Source organism: Astatotilapia calliptera, chromosome 19 (assembly GCF_900246225.1).
Source record: "Astatotilapia calliptera chromosome 19, fAstCal1.2, whole genome shotgun sequence".
In the NCBI taxonomy this organism is placed as follows: domain Eukaryota; kingdom Metazoa; phylum Chordata; class Actinopteri; order Cichliformes; family Cichlidae; genus Astatotilapia; species Astatotilapia calliptera.
The window spans coordinates 24,643,746-24,665,973 of NC_039320.1; the positions used below are offsets into that span (position 1 = coordinate 24,643,746).

At 45.0% G+C, this 22,228-nt stretch overlaps 1 protein-coding gene across 2 annotated transcripts in view; it reads right to left on the bottom strand.

The window, feature by feature from the left end:
• Positions 1-16,803, bottom strand: part of zfyve28 (zinc finger, FYVE domain containing 28) — a 28,471-nt gene extending 11,668 nt beyond the window's left edge. For both annotated transcript variants that reach the window (XM_026151927.1, XM_026151926.1), the window contains exon 1: positions 16,166-16,803. In XM_026151927.1, coding sequence (XP_026007712.1) covers positions 16,166-16,201 — 36 coding nt within the window. In that variant the 5' untranslated portion in view covers positions 16,202-16,803. The remainder of the gene's footprint in view (positions 1-16,165) is intronic.
• Between the last annotated feature and the right edge of the window lie 5,425 nt (positions 16,804-22,228).

Here is a 22,228-nt window from a genome sequence, read left to right on the forward strand (position 1 = left end):
AGATTTTTGGATGGATTTGTTGGGTCGGTGAGTCACTCACACTCAGGGTTTGAAGGGGGAATTTCTAACAGCTGAGCAAAAAAACAAAACAGATTTCTAGCTGAAAGATGATGTCACGATTCAAAATGGATTTCCTAATTATATTACTTTCATTACAGGGTGTAGATCATTATTCATCATTGTATGCTCTCTCTCTTGTTAACTGTATGCATTGAGCCTTGTGTTTGGTTGATTATTACTGATTATTATTTCTCCTTAAACATGGCAACATTTAAGGGAATTAAGTGGAATAAGATTTATTGCCAAGAAGCATAGTTACAATAAAGAACCACCCTGCAAATAGAAAGGAAACCAAGTAAAAGTAATAAAAAATATTTTCTAATTTGCTCTTCAACTCTTTACTGAGGAACTAATAATCAAGTAAGAGAACTGTATGTTGTATTCATTCATTACCACTTGTAGACTGCACAGTGGATTTCTAGGTATAAATACATTTTGTTCTCTATCTTACCACTTTCTGCGTAGGCTGTACAAGTCAGTGGTATAATGTATTAAATCTCTGTTGTTATTAATGTTGTTTTACCACTTAACCTTTTGTTAACAGGTGGAGTGTTTATGTAAACGTACTTTGTACCCAGCTGTCAATTTAACGCTTCAAGGCAACTTTTCATTTCTCATACAGGAGCTAATCTCACACGAAAGGAGCAAAATAAAAAGAGCACAACAGAGGGAGAAGTCACGCCAAAGCAATTAAGCACTAACAGGACACAGAGGACGTATAACAAACCAACATACTGCTGATCTTTAGGGACAAAAATAAAATCAGGTAAGTAGGGCGCTGTAAAGGCCAGCGTAACGCAGGTTGCTTTCCCATTTGCTGGGATTGATTTGTGAGAAATACAATAGAAATTCATATTCGTACATACGCACATTTCACAAACACATACAGTATGAGGAAATAAATGACTAACCCTGCTAAAATCTAAACAAAAGGAGCTAACAAAGGTTTATAAGCAATGCTGTGCAAAAGTCTTGAGCCACACCTTATTTCTTTAAGTTTTGTTAGGAAAATAAGAAATCTGAGCAGTGTTTAGAGGCGCAAACATATGAAGGGCATTCAGAGTTGTTCTTTCAAGTTTGGCCACATTTTCTGTCCTCTATCAAGATGATCCAACACTGCTTCAATAATGCTGAACTTGGGGCTCCTGTGTGTGTATTTTTTTTCCTATCCAGGAACAATTTTACTCCATTTGGGGTCATTGTCATATTGAATAATGAATCTGTTGCTTTCCAGATCGTACTGTATGGTGGATCCAATCTGACAATAACTTTTCTGCACTCATAATTTTAATTCTGACAAGATCCCCAACATGACTGGCTGAAAGACAGACCCAAACCATGACAGAGCCTCCACCGTGTTAGAGATGGCTACAGACACTCACTGTTGTACCCATCTCCTGATCTCCTCCATACATTTGACCCAGAAATTAACATTTTGGGTTCATCACTCCATAAGACATGTAACCACTGATTTTCACTCCGGTTATTGGGCCATGTATCCAGTCTTTGCTTAAAGACTTGACTTTCAGATACTGTTCAACAACCTTTCATAGTTTTCAGCCCTGTCACTTCTTTGTGCCATGATATGTCATGTTTTCAGATAATATATCTTTGGGAATTACATTGTTGGTGCAAAAACTATTTCACGCCCATCAAACTGTGTTAAAACTGTGAAAATAAAAACGTTTTGAAATACCCTCAGAAAGCGTGGAAAACTAACTAAACTGCTTAAGGCAACTTTAAGAAATTACAAGAAATTTTGGCTCCTTGGAAGCAAAATACAAGGAAATGAGGAGTGGCGCAAGACTTTTCCACAGTACTGTGGTATAAAAGCTCCCTGGAAGAGCAGGTGTAATTAGAGAGCCTAGCGCTGGTGGATATCTCCTGCCATGTGCTCTTCACTGTGGCGAAAACGCACAACACAGCAAATCACTTCAAGGCTTAGCGCGAAGCACACACACACAGCCACAACACACCAGGCAGAAAAAGATACGTTAAAAAAATGGAAACACAACAACGGTTCATCTATAATTGCAATTCAAACTTAACTGGACAATCTAGATACCAAATTTCCATTTCAAGTGTGCACAAACGCATACACACACATCCTGCGAAGGGCTTCTGTTAACCAAAAGGTTAATGGTTCTGAAAACGGCGACCACATACCGATGTGCATCATCACAAACCACGCAGCCTCAGTGATGGCACAGGAGCTCAAAAGGCCAGCATGACTGTGCAGACTGGAAGCAGAGAGAGCTGCACCAGTAAACATTTGCCTGCTGTGCACTGACGGGAAGTGTTTTTTTATGACGTGAAAAACCAGAGAATACTGGTATTTATCGGAACCTCTCACAGGATCTTTTCCCTTAAGTTTGCAGTGTTTCCTGTTGCACGATGCTCTCCCCATGGAGGCGTGCTTCTCTCTCTCTCTGAATATGATACATGGTGCTGTTCCCTCACTCTCTTGCTCATTAATAATGAAACAAACAGCAAGAAGAAAACAGAGATATCTCCTACAGCTGGGTCGCATTATTACTGCGAGGTGGAAAAACTACTGTGAACATGCTGCTCTAGAAAGGTTATTAGCAGTAACCAAACACGTCCTGGCAATCCTAATTAACACGTAGCGCACAATAAAAGAACATTTTGTACATTTTTTTTGTCAAGGTCAAACTTTTATTAGATGACAATGCAATCACAAGGAAGATAATGTGTCTTTCCCAGGTAAAGACCCATGTTAAGATGACTGGAGAACAGCGGCACTAAAGTGAAGCAGATCAGCATTTCAATTCGAGCTTAGGGCTCTTTCAGTAGGGCAGATGTTTGTCATTGCCAATACGACACCCACTTTGTATCCAAACACAGCTTTTCAACTTGCTACGAGTAAAATCAATAATATCCCAGCACATTTTGTTCATGTGTGTGAATTTTTATGCAATGTTTCATATGCCGTGTTATGTTTACTGAATAAGATGGAAGCAGGGAGCAGAGAAGGCCTTAACAAGGTTGCTTTACACCCTACTTACATAGACTATAAATGAATACATGATAAATCCAGGGTAATACTAAAAATATTTTCATGAATGAAAATGTTTTCAGTGACTTCAATCTGTTTATGAGGATAAAAACACCCAAATTGTGAGAAAAATGGTAGATTTATACAGGAAAAGTCAGATCACTGAGACTAAAGGCAGACTTCTGGGGGAAAAGGCCATTAAATGTTAGTAAAAGTCATAATTCTAAGATTATCAAGATTTTTTTAGTGGTCCAAAGTTGAGTGAGCATTTTTTACAAGCACTCTTTAAATCTTTAAATGACCATTTGTTCAACCATTTTTTTAAGTGACAAAACAGTTTAGGAAAGAAGAGAAGATGAGCTTTACAGAGATAAGCTGTGTATCACGGTAGCACAAAGTAATCACTGCTATCTTAACACTGACAGAAAATCCCCAGCTCCGCCTAGTTTTTACCATGTGAGCTTCACATGACCTTACTCCTTGACTATGTTGGGAGGGAGAGAAAATTCATATGGTTCCTGAAAGATGAGATAAGTCCATCAGGTCTGCATGAAACTTGGGTGATAAAGGGTTAAAGGGAATATCATCTGATACTGATGTTTAGCTAATAAATAAATGCTTCTGTCATTTAATGAGTGTATTTGGCATCACTGTAATGGAAAAAAAAATGGAACCATGAAGAGGCCGCTAGAAAAGCTGCAACCACCAAGTACCTGCTGAGGAGTCAGCTGAATGGTAAGAACAAGATCCGGGCCATCAACACATACGCCCTGCCCGTGATCAGGTACCCTGCTGGGGTAATAGGCTGGCCAAAGGAGGAGATAGAAGCCACTGACATAAAGACAAGAAAGCTCCTTACCATGCATGGAGGGTTTCACCCCAAGTCCAGCACCCTAAGGCTGTACGCTAAGCGGAAGGAAGGGGGCTGGGGACTGGTGAGTGTCAGCACCACAGTCCAGGATGAGACAAGGAACATCCAAGAATACATTGGGAAGATGGCCCCAACTGACCGAGTGCTCAGTGAATACCTCAGGCAGCAGAAACCCAAGAAAGAGGAGGGAGACGAGGAACCATCATGGAAGGACAGGCCCCTGCACGGTATGTACCACCGGCAGATAGAGGAGGTGGCTGATATCCAGAAATCCTACCAGTGGCTGGACAAAGCTGGACTGAAAGACAGCACAGAGGCACTAATCATGGCAGCACAAGAACAAGCTCTGAGCACAAGATCCATAGAGGCTGGGGTCTATCACACCAGGCAAGACCCCAGGTGCAGGCTGTGTAAAGATGCCCCAGAGACAATCCAGCACATAACAGCAGGGTGCAAGATGCTAGCAGGCAAGGCATACATGGAACGCCATAACCAAGTGGCCGGCATAGTGTACAGGAACATCTGTGCCGAGTATAACCTGGAAGTCCCGAGGTCAAAATGGGAGATGCCCCCAAGGGTGGTGGAGAATGACCGAGCTAAGATCCTGTGGGACTTCCAGATACAGACGGACAAAATGGTGGTGGCTAACCAACCGGACATAGTGGTGGTAGACAAACAGAAGAAGACGGCCGTAGTGATCGATGTAGCGGTTCCGAATGACAGCAATATCAGGAAGAAGGAACACTAGAAGCTGGAGAAATACCAAGGGCTCAGAGAAGAGCTCGAGAGGATGTGGAGGGTGAAGGTAACGGTGGTCCCCGTGGTAATCGGAGCACTAGGTGCGGTGACTCCCAAGCTAGGCGAGTGGCTCCAGCAGATCCCGGGAACAACATCGGAAATCTCTGTCCAGAAGAGCGCAGTCCTGGGAACAGCTAAGATACTGCGCAGGACCCTCAAGCTCCCAGGACCCGAGCTTGAAGGATAAACCGCCCGCAGGGGCGTGCTGGGTGTTTATATATATATATATATATATATATATATATATATATATATATATATATATATATATATATATATAACTAAGTGTCTCTGAATGTGTAGGCTAATGGTAAATGAACACAAACGAAATATTATTCATACAGGAATACAGCCAAATGATCGCAAGATGAGGTATTTATCCTCTTTGTCTAAATTCGACCTCTGAACAGAGAGAAAAGCTGTGACATCAGCAGTGGCAAGACAGGCCAGTTCGACTGGACAACTGAACAACAATGAGCGAGCCTATGATACAAATGTCAATGACCAAACAGGAAACAGGAGTGGGGGACAGTGAAAGACCTTTTTCTAGTCCGGACACAACACTTCTCACAGTCTGCCGGCATTCAGTTGGAGACTTTCTGAAGGATATAGGCCAACGCTGAAGAAGGAAGAAAAGAAGTGTTTGAGACAGACACCATGCTATAGCCTCCTCCTGCTGCATTCCTCACACAAGAGGAAACATTCCTGCAGCATTGCATCATGGGGGATAAGTCAAAGGCAAGCAGTGTTCACGGCATGCTGATTTAGGTAAAGGCAGGAATGCGTGAGCTGTTTGGTCTACAGAACCATACAGCATTGAATAATAATTTAATAAGAGTTAGTACAAAGGTATGAAAGGACTGAATTTCATGCAGTGTAGACGTCTGCATCAGCCCCCTTTTCTGACACTAGTGTGAAAACCTTTAAGACAGCTGCACCAGCTCAAGTGAATTTAAATTTAGTTGAGTTATAATGTGCTACATGTGAACAGACACAACATTATCAGACTAATGCAGCCATTACAAAGACATACAGACTACAGCAGCCCATTTTCAAAACCTGAAAATCTTCTGCACCAAAACCTTTAATCTCATCTCATCCATTTTAGCCTTTTGACGTGAATCTCTTTCCCCAGATTCAAATTCAGGCAGGGGCCTTTCTGTGTTGAGTAAACATGTTTTCTCTTGGGGTAACTCACTTCATCCCACAACCCAATGACATACATGGCTTCATTAATTGGTGATTCTACATTAGTTGTAGGTGTGATTTATCCCCCGCCTCCTGCCCCATGACAACTGGGATAGGTTCCAGGACCCCTGCGACCCTCAATTGGATAAGTGGAAGAAAATAAATGGGTGGCTGTGTTGACACTGCAATTAAAACTATAAGTGATCTCCTGGGTTTTCAAGACTTGTACTCATTGTTCCAACTAACAATGCAACATCTGGTATGAAATGCTCACAGCTGAAACAAGTCTGTCTGAAGGCGTGCCAAACTAGGCGTGCCTAGACAGGCATTATGCAAATGTGGCACATGGTTATGTAGATAAGTCATGGAATAAAAGCTTGGACTCCAAACAAGGAGTTTCAGGCAGTAGGAGTGGACTTAGGACCTTACAAACATTTTAACTGCACATGCTGTATATTCTGACACCCTCCAGGAGAGGCAAAACCCAAATTATTTTTTACATTAGCGCCCACTAGATGAAAAAAGACTCATAACTACATTTAAAAATAATAATGTATCTGCAAGGTCCCTTTTACACTCAGTAGTTAAGTGGTATCGACTGGAGAGCAGAACACATGTTCGTTAGAAACTGATGACATACTCACTGAAATAGCTTTACTGGCCTTTAAAAGTAAACCGATGACTTATTCACTAAAAAAGCTTTCCAGACCTTTGAAAGTAATAAAACACAGATCAGTCCTCTGTCACAGATTCAGATCCACAGTCTCCACTGGTAATATACTTTGTTACATGCGTCATGAGTCAATGATGATGTTACAGGCTCTTCTAAAAAAGCAAACAAAAATTAAAAAAGGCTAGCTATCCATTGGAAACAAGCGCCTGCGTTCATCTGCCTACATAAAAAAAACTTTGAAAGTTTAGAGAAAATTGTTAAAAGTTTTAGAATAACTGTGAAAATCTCTCTTAAAATTTCCTTAAAATAGCAGAGTCATATCGTGGTATAAAAGTTGTAAACATCTGGGGGTTTGACTCCCGAACTCGTGAGTTGTGTTATCATCATTCAACACCAATGACAGCTCTACCTTGCGTGAGGAAATGATTCAGCAGATTTGGCTCTTGTCCCCTGTGGCGTGCCACTGTTATAGTCCTGCTGTCACTTGTCCTGGGTGCCCTCTGTCTGGGATGACTCTAAATCTCCATCCACTGCGGTCAGAAACTCATCATTTTAGGTGACCAAGATCCCAAGATTTCATCCAGAGTGACAATTAGAGTAAAAACCCCTCAAACATCATTTCACAATGACTCAGTTGAATTTCTGCTGGGTTTTTTTGTTCAACGTTAACATCAATAACATGCGGTGTCGGCGTGACTCTCATTGAAACGTGCTACTGAAAGTTCCCTGCCGCTGTGTGATCAGCATTTTGATCATCTCAGCCAGCTCTTTTCTTGAGCTGCTGATTTCATTCCTATTCAGACTGTGCAGATGATGACGGTTGTCAGGCTAATGCTTCATGAGCATCCATAGCATCGGTGCATGCACATTGAGCCCACTTGAGGGACTTATGCGAAACCTTGCTGTGCCCTCCATACTCTATTCCAGGCTCAATTTGCTGCCTTCTGGCTTCCTTCCAACGATCAGAGGCAAATATTGTAGGGGGAAACCAGTTCACTCTGCTTCTTTCAGTCAGCTGGCAGACTGGCAAAAAAAAGAAAAAACAGAAAGCAGCTGAGAACAGTTCATCACCTTATTTATTATTCAGGACTCAGCATAAAAGCCATGGCAAGAGCAAGCCAATCTTTTTGGTAGAAAACAAGGAAACTTCTGCAACCATTATTTATATGAGGTTTGGCAGAATAAAAAGTATAATCTTTCTAAGAATGCCGTGTTATGCTGATTTACTTCCAGTTATGTTGAGTCATTCCCTTCGTATTCAGCTCGCGTCAGGAGTTTCCTTCCTACCTCAGAGTTATTGATAGTCGGCTTTCATCCATAAATACCACATTTTAAGATATTTAATACATAAATCTTTAACTGTGTTCATGTCTGAGGAGTATTTCTGCACAAACCAGCTGAAAGTTGATCTGGGTCCACAGCACGCTACCAACTTAACTGAGTGCACTGACTCAGTATTATCAAAGTGCTCAACCCATCTGGGCTGATGACATAATCTATGAGCCCGTCTGCTCTGTGAGGGATGGAAATAATCCGGTGTTGTATTACAGCAATGACCCAAGCATGTGCCCAGCACATGGTCCGAGCAGGCAGAGTGAACACACAAGTGCACTGAGGATTTAGGTGGCCCTGGGGCTTGTTCAGTATCCCACCCCCCCATGGTCATGTGGTGACACATGGGGACACCCCTCGTCCCAAAAACCTCAGCGTTCTTATGCAAGAAATAATCTGGTTATACAATCCGGTAATGTTTTCTGGATCAAGGCTAGAGAAGGGAACGCTTTTTTAGATTTGATAAAATCACAACTTTTTTTTTTCCATGTATCGCTCGGTGTCCCAATCAGATGAAAGCATTCGTGGAGATGCTCAGACCCTTTTCTTATGCTGCGATGACCAGACTTTAAGAATTTTCCTGATTTTAATGAATCAACACGCAAGTCCGGTAACGCACGTCCTCCCCGTAGTTTTGTCACACACTTCTAAGTCAATCGAGCTAATTCTGTCCACATACTGACTGTTGTGATCACTGAATGAGAATGAGTATTGTCCAGGATGTCACACAATGACAGCCCGGGATAACTACAGTACTTGTGTGGGCAAACACACACCTCTGTTTGGCGTCGGTGGAGATTAAAGCTGCGGTTATGCCTGATGCATCAGTTATTGCGCACAGCAATTATGACATCAACGCAGCGTTGTAACCTTTTATACTTGAGCTTCACTTACTGCTGTCTACCTCTAAATGACAGACGTCACTGCTGAGAAAAGTATATGCTACACGACTGTAATAGCAACAGAAGAGGTGATATAAAGGAACTATGTCATTCAAGCACAGCGACAATTATCGGTTTATCTACACTTTTCTGTAGACAGTCGCACATTTTGCTTTTGGTTGAGCAATCCCAGCACAGCTTCTGTGACAACTGGGAATCCAACTGATAGTCTGTAAATATGCTTTTAAAGGAAGACCAGTACATAGACTCATGCCTCCACGTCAACCAGTTTGCATGCATGCCACGTGATGCAGGTTACAAAATTAAACACACAACCACCTGACATTGGGTCATCAGCAATAATGACTACTTTTTATGCCACCATGAGCAAAGGTAACAACTGCAAGCGTAAACTAAGCTTACATTTATGCCAGTCATCATGCTTGTGCACATGGCATTATACCTAAAAGCCCACTCCTGATACCTCAACGTCACTGCAAAACAGCTAGATGCATACCCAGCATTAAAATTTAGATTAACATGATACAAAGGTAAGTGGAAAACTGCTAAACTTTTACTGAACACAGACTGTTTTGTTAGTCATGAACTGCATTAACTTAAAGCCTCCCTTTAGCACCAGAAGTAAATTAGGCCTTGAAACATTGCAAAGTTTTCTAGTGTTGATAAAGAACGGCATTACTTCTGACTGCAACCAAGTTACTGGCCATTCTCCCTCATTTCTCTCCCATCCTCTGCAGGTGGTAGGCAAAGCCCAAGGTGTGGGGGAGGGTACTTCATTCGCAGGTGCTTTGCTCATAGCCGTCAAAAATCCTACATTTTTAAAATGAAAAGAAATAAACGGAAAAGTCATGTTAAAAAGTTATTTTTAAAATGATCTTACGGCATTTTTGTAGCAATGAAAATAAATAAAACACTGGAACCCGATGCTTCCATAGGTTAGGGTTAAGGTTAGTTAGAAACCCCTCTGTCTGTGCAAAGGAAGTGTCGGGACAACCTGTGTATTATCAGAAAAATACTGCACTGCGGGATTTAGTACTAGATGCTTCAATATGGATGGCAACAAATAAACACAAGTAACTGGTTTGTCAGTGGTTCACCCTGCAGCAAGATAATGACCCAAAACATTAGAGGAAGAGGACAAGGCAGGCTTCAGATGATGGAAAACCAGCAGTCTCCAGACTGAATCCCCATTTAGGTGAACTCGATAAAAGGGTGAAGCAAAGCAAACTAAAAGAACAATAGGTTTGGTGCTGAAACATCCAATGTGTTATTTCTTGTGGTCTGAGTTTAAAATTTAGGATAACATAAGATATATTTTATTTATCCCATCATTGTTACATTCATGCATTACAGCTGCCAAACTACTAATCTGTATCTTTCCAATTCTTCAAAAACAGTTTTACCTATTACAGAGCATTACTGTGTCTAGAAGAAATTATAGATTTTCATATTGTTTCCCTTATTGTCACTATTATATTTATGTGCTCTCTCTTTTCATTTTAACTTAACCATACCAGTTTGCGCAATCTTTAAAAAAAATAGCTCTTGCTATTGAGGCCTTGAGTACATAAAAGCTACAGAAAAAACGACACAAACTGATAATCTGATAATTACTTAAACAGTTAAGCAAAGAGTGTGTAAAGCATGAATGTTCTTAGTTATAAAATTCAGTAAGAAAAACCCCTACAGTGTTGATAAAAAGCTGCATTATTCTCAACTAAAGCCAAATCCAAAATCTAACCTAGAAATACAAGCCTACTATTCTCCTTTCCTTCTGTCACTCACATCCTCTGCTGGGAAGACAAAAGCCAAATCATGAGGGGTGGCGCTTCATTTACAGGTAATTCCAAGAACAGTCAAACTTATAAATACAGACAAAGGTGATCGTGATGTTTTTCATCAATGATAATGAAGAGAGCAATTTAAAAGGTACCAATGCCAATAAAAACAGGGTGCAGAAAAGTGTACATCCCCCTCAGTCAGGACTGAGACTTGCTGATTCTCTGTGGTACTTCAAAATCTCACTGTTTTCCACGGCTACTTTCCTTCAATCATCGTGCCCTCACACCTCTTGGGTTCTGCTTACAGTCCTGCAATGAATTTAAAAAGGCTTTCAATTGCCTGGCCTGCCTGAATCTGCACTAGGGTCAGCTCTCTAAATCCCAGCAGCTGACACCAAATCAATTACCACGTGGCTGTTGGGTAAGCAGAATGGGATGTCCACAAGGAACTCCAGAAACTGGGCTAAATATGAAACCACAGTGACCACTGCTCACCAGTCTGCAGCAAATATGCAGAACTGGCTGTGCAAAGACTAACCCCAGACACAAGCACAGCGAGAGCATGGAGCAATTATTACAGAATAAATACGCAGCTATGGTTCCCTCTGATAAGAATATATATGAAGTGTAATAAAATTTTAAATGTTGGAGGCATATTGACAAGAAAACGAAATCAAATGAATTAAAGGTACAAACAAGGATTATGTAAATACTTTACATGTAATTACACATTTGTTACAAAAGACATAATAAAGATTAAAATTGAAAACTAAAAAAAGAAGCAAAGTTGTAAAAATGCACTCTTGACCAGCATAAACTCAAAGATATATACTACTATCAATATTTGCATTGTACATAAACATTGCGATGAAAATCATCATATCACAGACCACAAGCTGACATCTTCAAATGACATAAACCCAGTGTTTTATTTAAAAAGCAACAATTCAGAATTAATATTTATCTAATTATCTGAAAATTTATCAGATTTTTTTTTGCTTCTATTAATCGTTTCAACTCTTCTTCCTAGAAGCCATTTAATAATTCAATAAATGTATTAGTAACAACTGTGTTAATGGGAATGAAAACTTGTGTTAGGTTTTGGTCTTTTAAAAAGCCAGAATGTGAAGCGTCACAAGTCTGATGACTGTGCCTTTTCCCACTTTCCAAACAGATGCGTCTGTTAGTTTGTGTGTCATCGCCACCTCTTCATACATGAACATTTCTTTTCAAATCAAATTCAAATGATGCATTTCAAGAAGGGCCCACACGGCCGGCAACAAAGAGAGAACAAAGGGAAAGCAAAAAATCTGTTTCTTTGTCGAAACCGTCAGCTGTCAGCGCGCCTCGCTGTCTTTCTGATGGTGTAAATAAACTTTTTCAGAGTATCTCATATGATGGTTTGACAGTGATTTATGAGCATGATAAATACTTGCCTGCCTTGACGTGTTTCATTTACATGTTAATAATTTTACAGCATTGTTCTTTATATTAAAAATGCATAGTTTCGAGAGATTTGATCTCATGCAAGCTTTGTTTACTGTTATATAAAATTCCCTCTGAGTTTTTATGCAGGAATGTTGACTCAAACATTGGAGCAGCTCTCCCCAGCCCAACAACAAATACCTGCTGAAAATTAATTTTTATCGGTTAGCTTCTTTAATCTTCCTCCTATTAGTTTGGGCCATAGTTCAGATCTAATGTGTGTATGATGGAATAATTGCAAAATGACATTGCTGACTGTGTCTTTATATGTGTGTGTACTTATCTTTAATTTGTGGTTTTAGTCAAACTGTTACGTTTTTTTAAAGTGTTGTACAAATGAAATTATTATTGTCAGTATTATGACTATTACTGTGTTGCGAGCTAAAAGCCAATCTGTTTCCATGCTAAAGATTAAGCAGCAGCACACTATAAACAAAAGTTATCACCTGCTTCGTTCAGATAAAGAGGAGTGCAGTATGAGCTATCTACACATTAAAATGTCCTGTGGGGAGAGGGGCAAAATTAGTAGCGTGCTGCAAAATGGGGTGCGTGCACTGGGCTCGGTGCGACCTGTGAGCCCCGTCACACTGACAGATGAGGTGGTGTGAAGCTGAAGGTCAGCTCCTGAATGCCTGATGGAATACCAGCACAGAGAGGAACACAGGTTACAGAGGAAATGCCCAGGTTTAGCCGCCTGTCTTTTGTAATCAGTCACTGTGCAACTTGATGAGCGAGAGGTGAGGAAACACTCGCCAACATTGGTCTTGGCTTTGTTTTCTGCAATGTGCAATGTAGCACACTCTTATTAATCCTTCTCCAAGCTTATCTTTTTGATCTACAACTCTTCTCCACACTAAATATAACTTGAGTTACAAAACACACCAGGTAGGAGAGCTCTTTATAGATATTTGGGTTGCTAACTAGCTGCATAAAAACCAGCTCAACCAGTTTAAGGATCTACAAAGTATGTAGAAAGCCTAACCTGTCAATACTGCAGTATTATGTCCTTCCAACCCATGCGTACTTCTTAGCAGGACATCCATCTTTACACATTCATCTTGTCCAGGAACTAATGCATTGAGTTTGACTAAGAAGGGATTGTGTGGCAGGGGCAAAAAAAGTCCTGCTCTGTGTGACTTATCTTAGAGGTACAGAGCAGCTATGGAAATATCAATAGCTCTGCTTCAGTCAAAGGAACAAGCTGATTCAACATTTTTCTATCTCCAGGAGAGCATAGTTCAGTGATAAACCACTTACTGTTGATGGAAATGACAATGCAATGTGGTATTTGACAATAAATGCCAAAATATGGGGGATGGAAACAGATTTTAATTAGTACAGAAATATTTTCTCTTAGAACAAATTAAACAACTATTGGCTAGCAAAGTGCCTCTTCAGCACCATGTGCCAAAGTCATCTGAACTTTCTTTCTTTATTACTGTTGCCTTTTCATGCTGATTGGCACAACTGTAGAAGCTTTTAGCGCCTCTCCCCACTCCTTTGAGGCAGAACTGGTCATTTAAATCCCACAGACTCATGCGTAATTCTTTTCAATCCTACCATAGCTGTGATTTGGCAGAAAAGGCACTGATGCAATAGCTCAGCACTTTAGAGGCAGTAGTCGTTTACGAATGTAACAATACTCTGGTGAACCCCAACACTTTGGCCTGACCCCAGATCACCGAAATGCTGCGACAGCAAATACAGTTTGACTCAGGAACAGGGAATGACGCAGGTGTGTGTATGTGGTCCAGAACAGGTGGACAAAGTGTAATCAGAGGCCTTTTATCTAAGCCTTGTGTGACACTACTGTTGCAAAAGCTCTTATTATAATTACCCAATGATGATGTGATTCAGCAGTTTTCTATTATCAAGAAGGCTGACTTATACTCTACTTATGCTCCCAATTGGAAATACGTGTTGCCAAACCTTTTAAAGGTTTCGGATGCAAAACGCATTTTTCATGTATTAAACACTTTTTTTATTGCCAATGTGTGAATGAACTGTAGAAACTCCCTTCCTCCAAGGCTAAAAAAATCCCTTTACATTGAACATGAATTGATTACGTTTTATTTATTTTCAGCGATGCCCAGGAAACCCTGTCTCCAGCCACCTCCTCAGTTCTTCTGGGGGAACACTGAAGTGCTTCTAAAACAGCCAAGAGATGTCTCCAACATGTCCTTGCTCTGCCCCTGGACCCCTTCTTTATGGGATCGGAACAACTCACTTAGGAGGTGCCCAGAACGCATCTTAAGCCATAGGTTAGCTAGGAAAATAGATTGGCACTTAAATCGACAGCTCAGCTCACTCTTTACCATAACAGGCTGGCACCACTCCATCTGTTAATCTCCCTGAACTATGTTGCTCTGCTCACATTGTTGCTAGCCAATCGAATCATAATGTAGGGCAAGTCCACAACAGTCCCAGTTTCTCCTACGGCCTCTTGGGAAAGTTAATTGCCCACCCATGGTCTATGCTCTATAGTTTGGCTCAAGCTCGGTTAGCTTGCCTTGTGAGTGATCACAACTGCTTAGCTATGCAGCATATCTTGTAATCACCGCTGTTTCGTCCGATGATTCCTTGAGTGTGGAGTTCAAACACACAGTGACCTATCAGCTGACTTACCTCTTATCACAGGTATCATAATAACAAGGGTTTTTCTGAACATTATCATCGAGGAACTTTCAGTAAAGCAGGAGCATGCCAAGAAATAACAGTTACCTCCGCCAGTCAACAGCTTGTTTAAGAGGCTTAATAATCTTTAAAGACTTACAATGTACAGCAGCTATGACACAGGTTTAACCTTTTAAGTGCAAGCCTTAAGTCAATATACTGACACAAACACACTGCTATAAAGTTAACAAGAATTTTCAATCCAGAGAAATGTTCACGTTCACTCATCCTAAAAGGTGCTGCAGTTGGCATATACTGAACTGTTCATTTAACAAGGCAACCAAGCCTTTAATACTTCCTCTGCTGTGTCAGGCATGTTTCCACACTTTGAGCTTGATTTAAGGAATCACAGCACATCCATTACTAGCGCACCCAAAAAGTGACGATTTTGCTGACAAATGTGTTTCCCGGGCAGGATTTGATTGTTTTGCCTTTTTTCAGACTGTATTCACAAATGGTATACAGAGCTGAGACAATCAATATTTTAAATAAACTGCATGAGAAAAATAGCTGGTAGGTATTTTGGTGGTCTTTAAGGCTTCAAATACAAAACAATGTTTTCTTAAAGTCCACCTTATCAATTGTAACAAAGTGTCTTTGTCCTGCCTGATATAAATAAAATATATTTGGACTTTGAACTGATACTACAACAAAACCATATTAATATGTCACCTTCTACTTTATAAAAGGTTTGGATCTTGGAAAACGTCGACCAGAATAACAAATTCAGGTAAACTGTGCCATGTTTTATTTGTTCTTTGTTTGGAATAAACACATACTTTTATTTTAATCATGTTTTTTGCACTTTTTTTTATTTTTTAAAAAGGTGCTATTTTCTAGCATGTATATGCACCAAATGATAAACCCGTTTATTAAAAAAATATCCAGCAGAATCAATAATGAAAACAAATAGTTTTTAAGGAAATTAAAAACATGAGCTTTTGTTATAAAAATATATTCTCCTTTTAAAATATTTCCTCTTATGTGGTAACGACTTGATAATGACACTACTATTACAAGCAAAACGAATATTTTTTCAGCTGGTCTTCAGTGGTCTTGTGATTGTTATTAATCACTGATTTATTAAGGTATTTCAAACCTTTAAAATAACAAGACAGAATCACATGAACACTAATGTCAGCTGAAGACAGATGTAAGTAAATGAGTATTAGCCCAAATTGGCAGACTGTAGCATTGTTAGTCCTGACTGCAGCTTCAAAACAAAAGCATCAACAACAACAAAGGGGATAGCTGCTGATTAATACAGTGTAACATCAGGAACACGGGCTAACGTTAGCAGATGTGCCGACAGTCTATGAAATGATCAGGCTAGCGAGCTCTATGCATAAAAAATGACTGACTGCAGGGGCTGACACAACAACTTACCTTGGGCTTATACAGCCACTTTCGAAAGCGGTTCATCGTTACCTCGCCACCTTCCTTTGTCACCAACCCCTCCTCTCTTCTCCTGTACCTGTGTGTCTGACACTATCGGCGGCTGGCTGGCGGCTAAGCTAGCTAGCGCTTCTTGGGTCCAAATAGGAGGAAAAAAGACAATGTACGGCAAGTTGTCCTGAACGTTACACCGAGGCTCTGAAGGCGCACAAAGGAGGTATTGGGAAATAACCACTTATTTCCATTTTCCCTGAAGCCCGAGGTTAGCAACCTGTCCCTCCACCTGCCCAGTCACTTTCCAAGTCCCCGACGATACAGACAACTGGAGCACCGAAGGCTCCGCTGTTCTCTGCCCCTCTAACGTTACTCGATGACAGTCACGTTGACAACATTCACCTCCCACTTTCCCAGGAAGTGGTGCGTTCAAGTGCTCCTCCAAAAATAGCTTCTTTCTCCAAAAGAACTCGATATAAACTATAGCACAATTCTACAATCCTCCTTCTTAGAACCTTACTGAGTTCCTTGGACTACCCCATTGTTCTGAATATGGGTTATTATTATTTTGGTTGGATAAATACAGCATAATATCTCATCATTTGCAATTCATCCCAGGATGAATTAACCTCATTTTGAGACTAAGTAAGGGCCATATTATTTTTATTGCTTTAATATGTAAACCCTTCAAATTTAAAGATGGTTTACTTTTGTCAAGGCGCGGCTGTGTGGCAGGCAGGAGGAGGACCCAAACGCAAAACTCACAGACACGGAGATGAACTCAAAATCACAGCTTTAATGCTGGAGTGGCAGAACATAGGAAATACAAAACTAAACTGGGAAAAGTAAACTAACATACGCAGAGAGACACAGGGAGATCCACACAACATGAGGGACGACGTCACACTGAACAGAGGGAGACGCAGACAGAAATACACAGAGGGTTAACGAGGGAAGTGGGAACACACGGGGAACACAGGTGACACTGATAATCATAACGAGACAGGGCGGGGTGAACTGAACATGACATGTACGGGCGTGAGAGTCACAAGGTAAACAGGAAGTGCACAGAGGTTCAGACAGGAGGAGAGAGAGCACGGGGAAAACACAGACATAACGGGCTGGGGAAACATGAAACAACCACAAAGGGAGACGAGGGCTCATAAATACATAGAGGGCACACAGGGGGAAGAGAGAGCACGGGGAGAACTTAGACATAATGGGCAGGGGAAGCATGGGATAAAACATAAGGAGAGACGAGGGCTCACAGATACACAGAGGGGCACACAGGGGGTAAAAGCCATGAAGGGAAAACACTTAGGGAACAACACAACAGGGCAACTCAGAAAACATGGCCTAAGCAAGGAACAAAATACAAACATACAAGGAAACTAAGAACACTGTGCCAACATGGCCCAGGACCATGACAGTACCCCCCCCTCAAGGGCTGGCTCCAGACAGCCCAAACACAGAAAAACAAAACCAAACAGAAAACAACCCAGGGCGGGCGGCGGGGGCCCAGGACGGAGGGCTCGGAACAGAAAACAAAGAGCACAGAAAACACCGGAGCCCAAGAAAACAACCCAAAACACAGAGCAGTTCAGGGGGCCGACCGTGCGGAAGGCAACGGCGGAGACGCGGAAACAGTTCAGGAGGCCGACCGTGCGCAAGGCAACGGCGGCGACGCGGAAACAGTTCAGGAGGCCGACCGTGCGCAAGGCAACGGCGGCGACGCGGAAACAGTTCAGGGGGCCGGCCGTGCGCAAGGCAACGGCGGCGGCGAAGGAGACGACGGAGCAGTTCAGGAGGCCGACCGCGCGGAAGGCAGCGGCGGCGGCGAAGGAGACGACGGAGCAGTTCAGGAGGCCGACCGCGCGGAAGGCAGCGGCGGCGGCGAAGGAGACGGCGGAGCAGTTCAGGAGGCCGACCGCGCGGAAGGCAGCGGCGGCGGCGAAGGAGACGGCGGAGCAGTTCAGGGGGCCGACCGCGCGGAAGGCAGCGGCGGCCCTCCAGTCTCAGGCGTGCTGGCCATGGCCTGGTGGGCGCAGGGCCAGACGAGGCGGCAGAAGCGGAGGCTGGACCAGACGAAGCGGCAGAAGCGGAGGCTGGACCAGACGAAGCGGCTGATGCGGAGGCTGGACCAGACGAAGCGGCTGATGCGGAGGCTGGACCAGACGAAGCGGCTGATGCGGAGGCTGGACCAGACGAAGCGGCTGATGCGGAGGCTGGACCAGACGAAGCGGCTGATGCGGAGGCTGGACCAGACGAAGCGGCTGATGCGGAGGCTGGACCAGACGAAGCGGCTGATGCGGAGGCTGGACCAGACGAAGCGGCTGATGCGGAGGCTGGACCAGACGAAGCGGCTGATGCGGAGGCTGGACCAGACGAAGCGGCTGATGCGGAGGCTGGACCAGACGAAGCGGCTGATGCGGAGGCTGGACCAGACGAAGCGGCTGATGCGGAGGCTGGACCAGACGAAGCGGCTGATGAGGAGGCTGGACCAGACGAAGCAGCTGATGATGCTGCAGCGGACGAAGGCTCTGAGGAGGCTGCAGCGGACGAAGGCTCTGAGGAGGCTGCAGCGGACGAAGGCTCTGAGGAGGCTGCAGCGGACGAAGGCTCTGAGGAGGCTGCAGAGGCTGAGGCCGGGCCGGGCGAGGTTGCAGAGGCTGAGGCCGGGCCGGGCGAGGTTGCAGAGGCTGAGGCCGGGCCGGGCGAGGTTGCAGAGGCTGAGGCCGGGCCGGGCGAGGTTGCAGAGGCTGAGGCAGAGGCTGGCCCAGGCGTAGCAGAAGCACAGGCGGATGTAGCCGGGCCAGGCGATGACGAGGCGGTCGCAGATGGCGGCTGGACAGGCTCCTCGGGCCCTCCAGCTGATGCGGCGTGAGGCTGAACGGGCCCCTCGGACCCTCCAGCGGAGACGGGAGGCTGAACGGGCCCCTCGGACCCTCCAGCGGAGACGGGAGGCTGAACGGGCCCCTCGGACCCTCCAGCGGAGACGGGAGGCTGAACGGGCCCCTCGGACCCTCCAGCGGAGACGAGGAGGTGCTGGCCGGGCTCACTGGAACCCCCAGCGGACGAGGTAGATGGCGGCGTGGGAGCCGCGGAGTCCTGGATGAGCTCATCCGAGCTCCCAGCAGGAGCTGATGTAGAGCCAGAGAGGTTTGGGACCCCTGGCTGAATGTTAAGCTGGCTAAAAAACCGCACTGCTACGGGGAACTGGGCCAAAGGTTCAGGTGCGAGTTGAGCTGCCGGACACACGGGGACCTGAGCTGCCGGACACACGGGGACCTGAGCTGCCGGACACACGGGGACCTGAGCTGCCGGACACACGGGGACCTGAGCTGCCGGACACACGGGGACCTGAGCTGCCGGACACACGGGGACCTGAGCTGCCGGACACACGGGGACCTGAGCTGCCGGACACACGGGGACCTGAGCTGCCGGACACACGGGGACCTGAGCTGCCGGACACACGGGGACCTGAGCTGCCGGACACACGGGGACCTGAGCTGCCGGACACACGGGGACCTGAGCTGCCGGACACACGGGGACCTGAGCTGCCGGACACACGGGGACCTGAGCTGCCGGACACACGGGGACCTGAGCTGCCGGACACACGGGGACCTGAGCTGCCGGACACACGGGGACCTGAGCTGCCGGACACACGGGGACCTGAGCTGCCGGACACACGGGGACCTGAACTGATGTCTGTAGTAACGGTGGTGGTGAGAGTGGAGTAGGTGGTGGAGTTAATGACTCCACAGGGGAATGAACTAGAGGTAGTGACGGTTGTGGTGCTGGTGGTTGAGTGGGTGACTGTGCTACTGGAGGCTGCACTGGAGACTGCACTGGGGACTGCACTGGGGACTGCACTGGGGACTGCACTGGGGACTGCACTGGGGACTGCACTGGGGACTGCACTGGGGACTGCACTGGGGACTGCACTGGGGACACAGGAGACTGCAGTGATGGTTGTAAAGTTGGAAACCGAGCTGACGATAAGGCCGATGATTCCTCTACCAACTGAGCTATTGACTGGGCTAAAGATTGAAATAAGGTTTGTAGTAAGTCAGGCTGTGGATGTGACTGTGCTATGGGAAACGAGGCTGAATGTGGTGGAGGTGGCGACTGAGCTTCGGGCCGGGCGGCTAACAGAGATTCATGGCGAGCCACTCCTAGCGACTCTGTAGGCCTTAAGCTGTCCATCTTAGGAGTAGCAGTCTCTAAAACAGTCATTGCACAGGAAGATCCAGGTTTAGCAGAGTCAGAGTCTGTAATACCGGGCACAAAGGGATCCGTTATGGACACAGGAGCATTCACACAGACCGTTTCTAAATATACAGGTTGGGGAGCAGCATAGTCCAGGAGTGGAGACACACCACTCACAGTCTCACACTCAGCAGGTACAGAGACCGCAGAACTGTTAACTTCACAGTGCTGTTCACAAGTATGCGGCTCAAAAACGGTCTTTTGCTTCTCTACGGTGAAATAATCTGTCTGTGAGTTAATTGCTGCTGACCTGGGAGGAGCACAGGAAACATAGTCGCTCTCAAACACGGGCGTGAGGGTAGGCACTGCAGGACCAGAATTAACAGACCCAGAGTTAATGGCCTCAGGGATGACGCGCACGGGGCTTATAGTGCCAGGATTCTTTAATTTAGCATGAACAGCAGTCTCTAGAGTGGTGATGAAGTCAGTCTCGTGCGTAATAGAAGCGGAGGCGAACGTAGAAACAGTATGAGGCCTAGAAACACGGTCATATTCAACCTTTTTGTTCTTCTCTGGTGAGTTACGGACGTGAAAAACAGCGGACTCAGAAAACGAATACTGTCCGAGACGGTCGGGCTTGGAACTCGCATGGAAAAAACAGTCAGATTCACTCACCACCGGAGCTTGCTCAGTAGCTTTAGCGTGGCGACGGCGTGAGCGTCGTGTTTTCCCGGGAACTGTGCCGTGAGTTCCCGAGGCAGTGGGCGCAGGCACTTCGGTGATGTCGGCTGGCTGAGCCGATGACGAACCAGGCTGCGCCGGAGAGACAGGGAGCTTGTGCAGCTCCGAGCGTGGAAGTCCCAGGTAGAGCGCAAAAGCCTGCAGCGGGGTAAGGCCGTTTGTCGTCGGCTCGAAACCACTCCCCGACCGCCGAGTAACCCTCTTCTTTGCGCGGGACGTGGGCGGCGACCGGAGAGGCGAACCAGAAGTCGAACATGCCGGAGGAGTTGTGGCAGGCGATAGGCTGACTCCTCCAACTCTTCTTACCGTGGGACGGTGTGGGGAAAAAGCAGCAGCGTTTGCAGTTTGGAGGCTGCGCGGCCCACCTAGAGCCAATCGAGTCCCATAGAAGGCAGACTCGCGCTCCCGGGCATGCCGAGCCTCCTGCCTTCTCCTCTCGTTAGGGAAGGCGGGGTCTGCTCGCTGCCGGTTCCGTAGGGAGTTTGCTGGGTCCATTACTGGTGACGTCGTACTGTCAAGGCGCGGCTGTGTGGCAGGCAGGAGGAGGACCCAAACGCAAAACTCACAGACACGGAGATGAACTCAAAATCACAGCTTTAATGCTGGAGTGGCAGAACATAGGAAATACAAAACTAAACTGGGAAAAGTAAACTAACATACGCAGAGAGACACAGGGAGATCCACACAACATGAGGGACGACGTCACACTGAACAGAGGGAGACGCAGACAGAAATACACAGAGGGTTAACGAGGGAAGTGGGAACACACGGGGAACACAGGTGACACTGATAATCATAACGAGACAGGGCGGGGTGAACTGAACATGACATGTACGGGCGTGAGAGTCACAAGGTAAACAGGAAGTGCACAGAGGTTCAGACAGGAGGAGAGAGAGCACGGGGAAAACACAGACATAACGGGCTGGGGAAACATGAAACAACCACAAAGGGAGACGAGGGCTCATAAATACATAGAGGGCACACAGGGGGAAGAGAGAGCACGGGGAGAACTTAGACATAATGGGCAGGGGAAGCATGGGATAAAACATAAGGAGAGACGAGGGCTCACAGATACACAGAGGGGCACACAGGGGGTAAAAGCCATGAAGG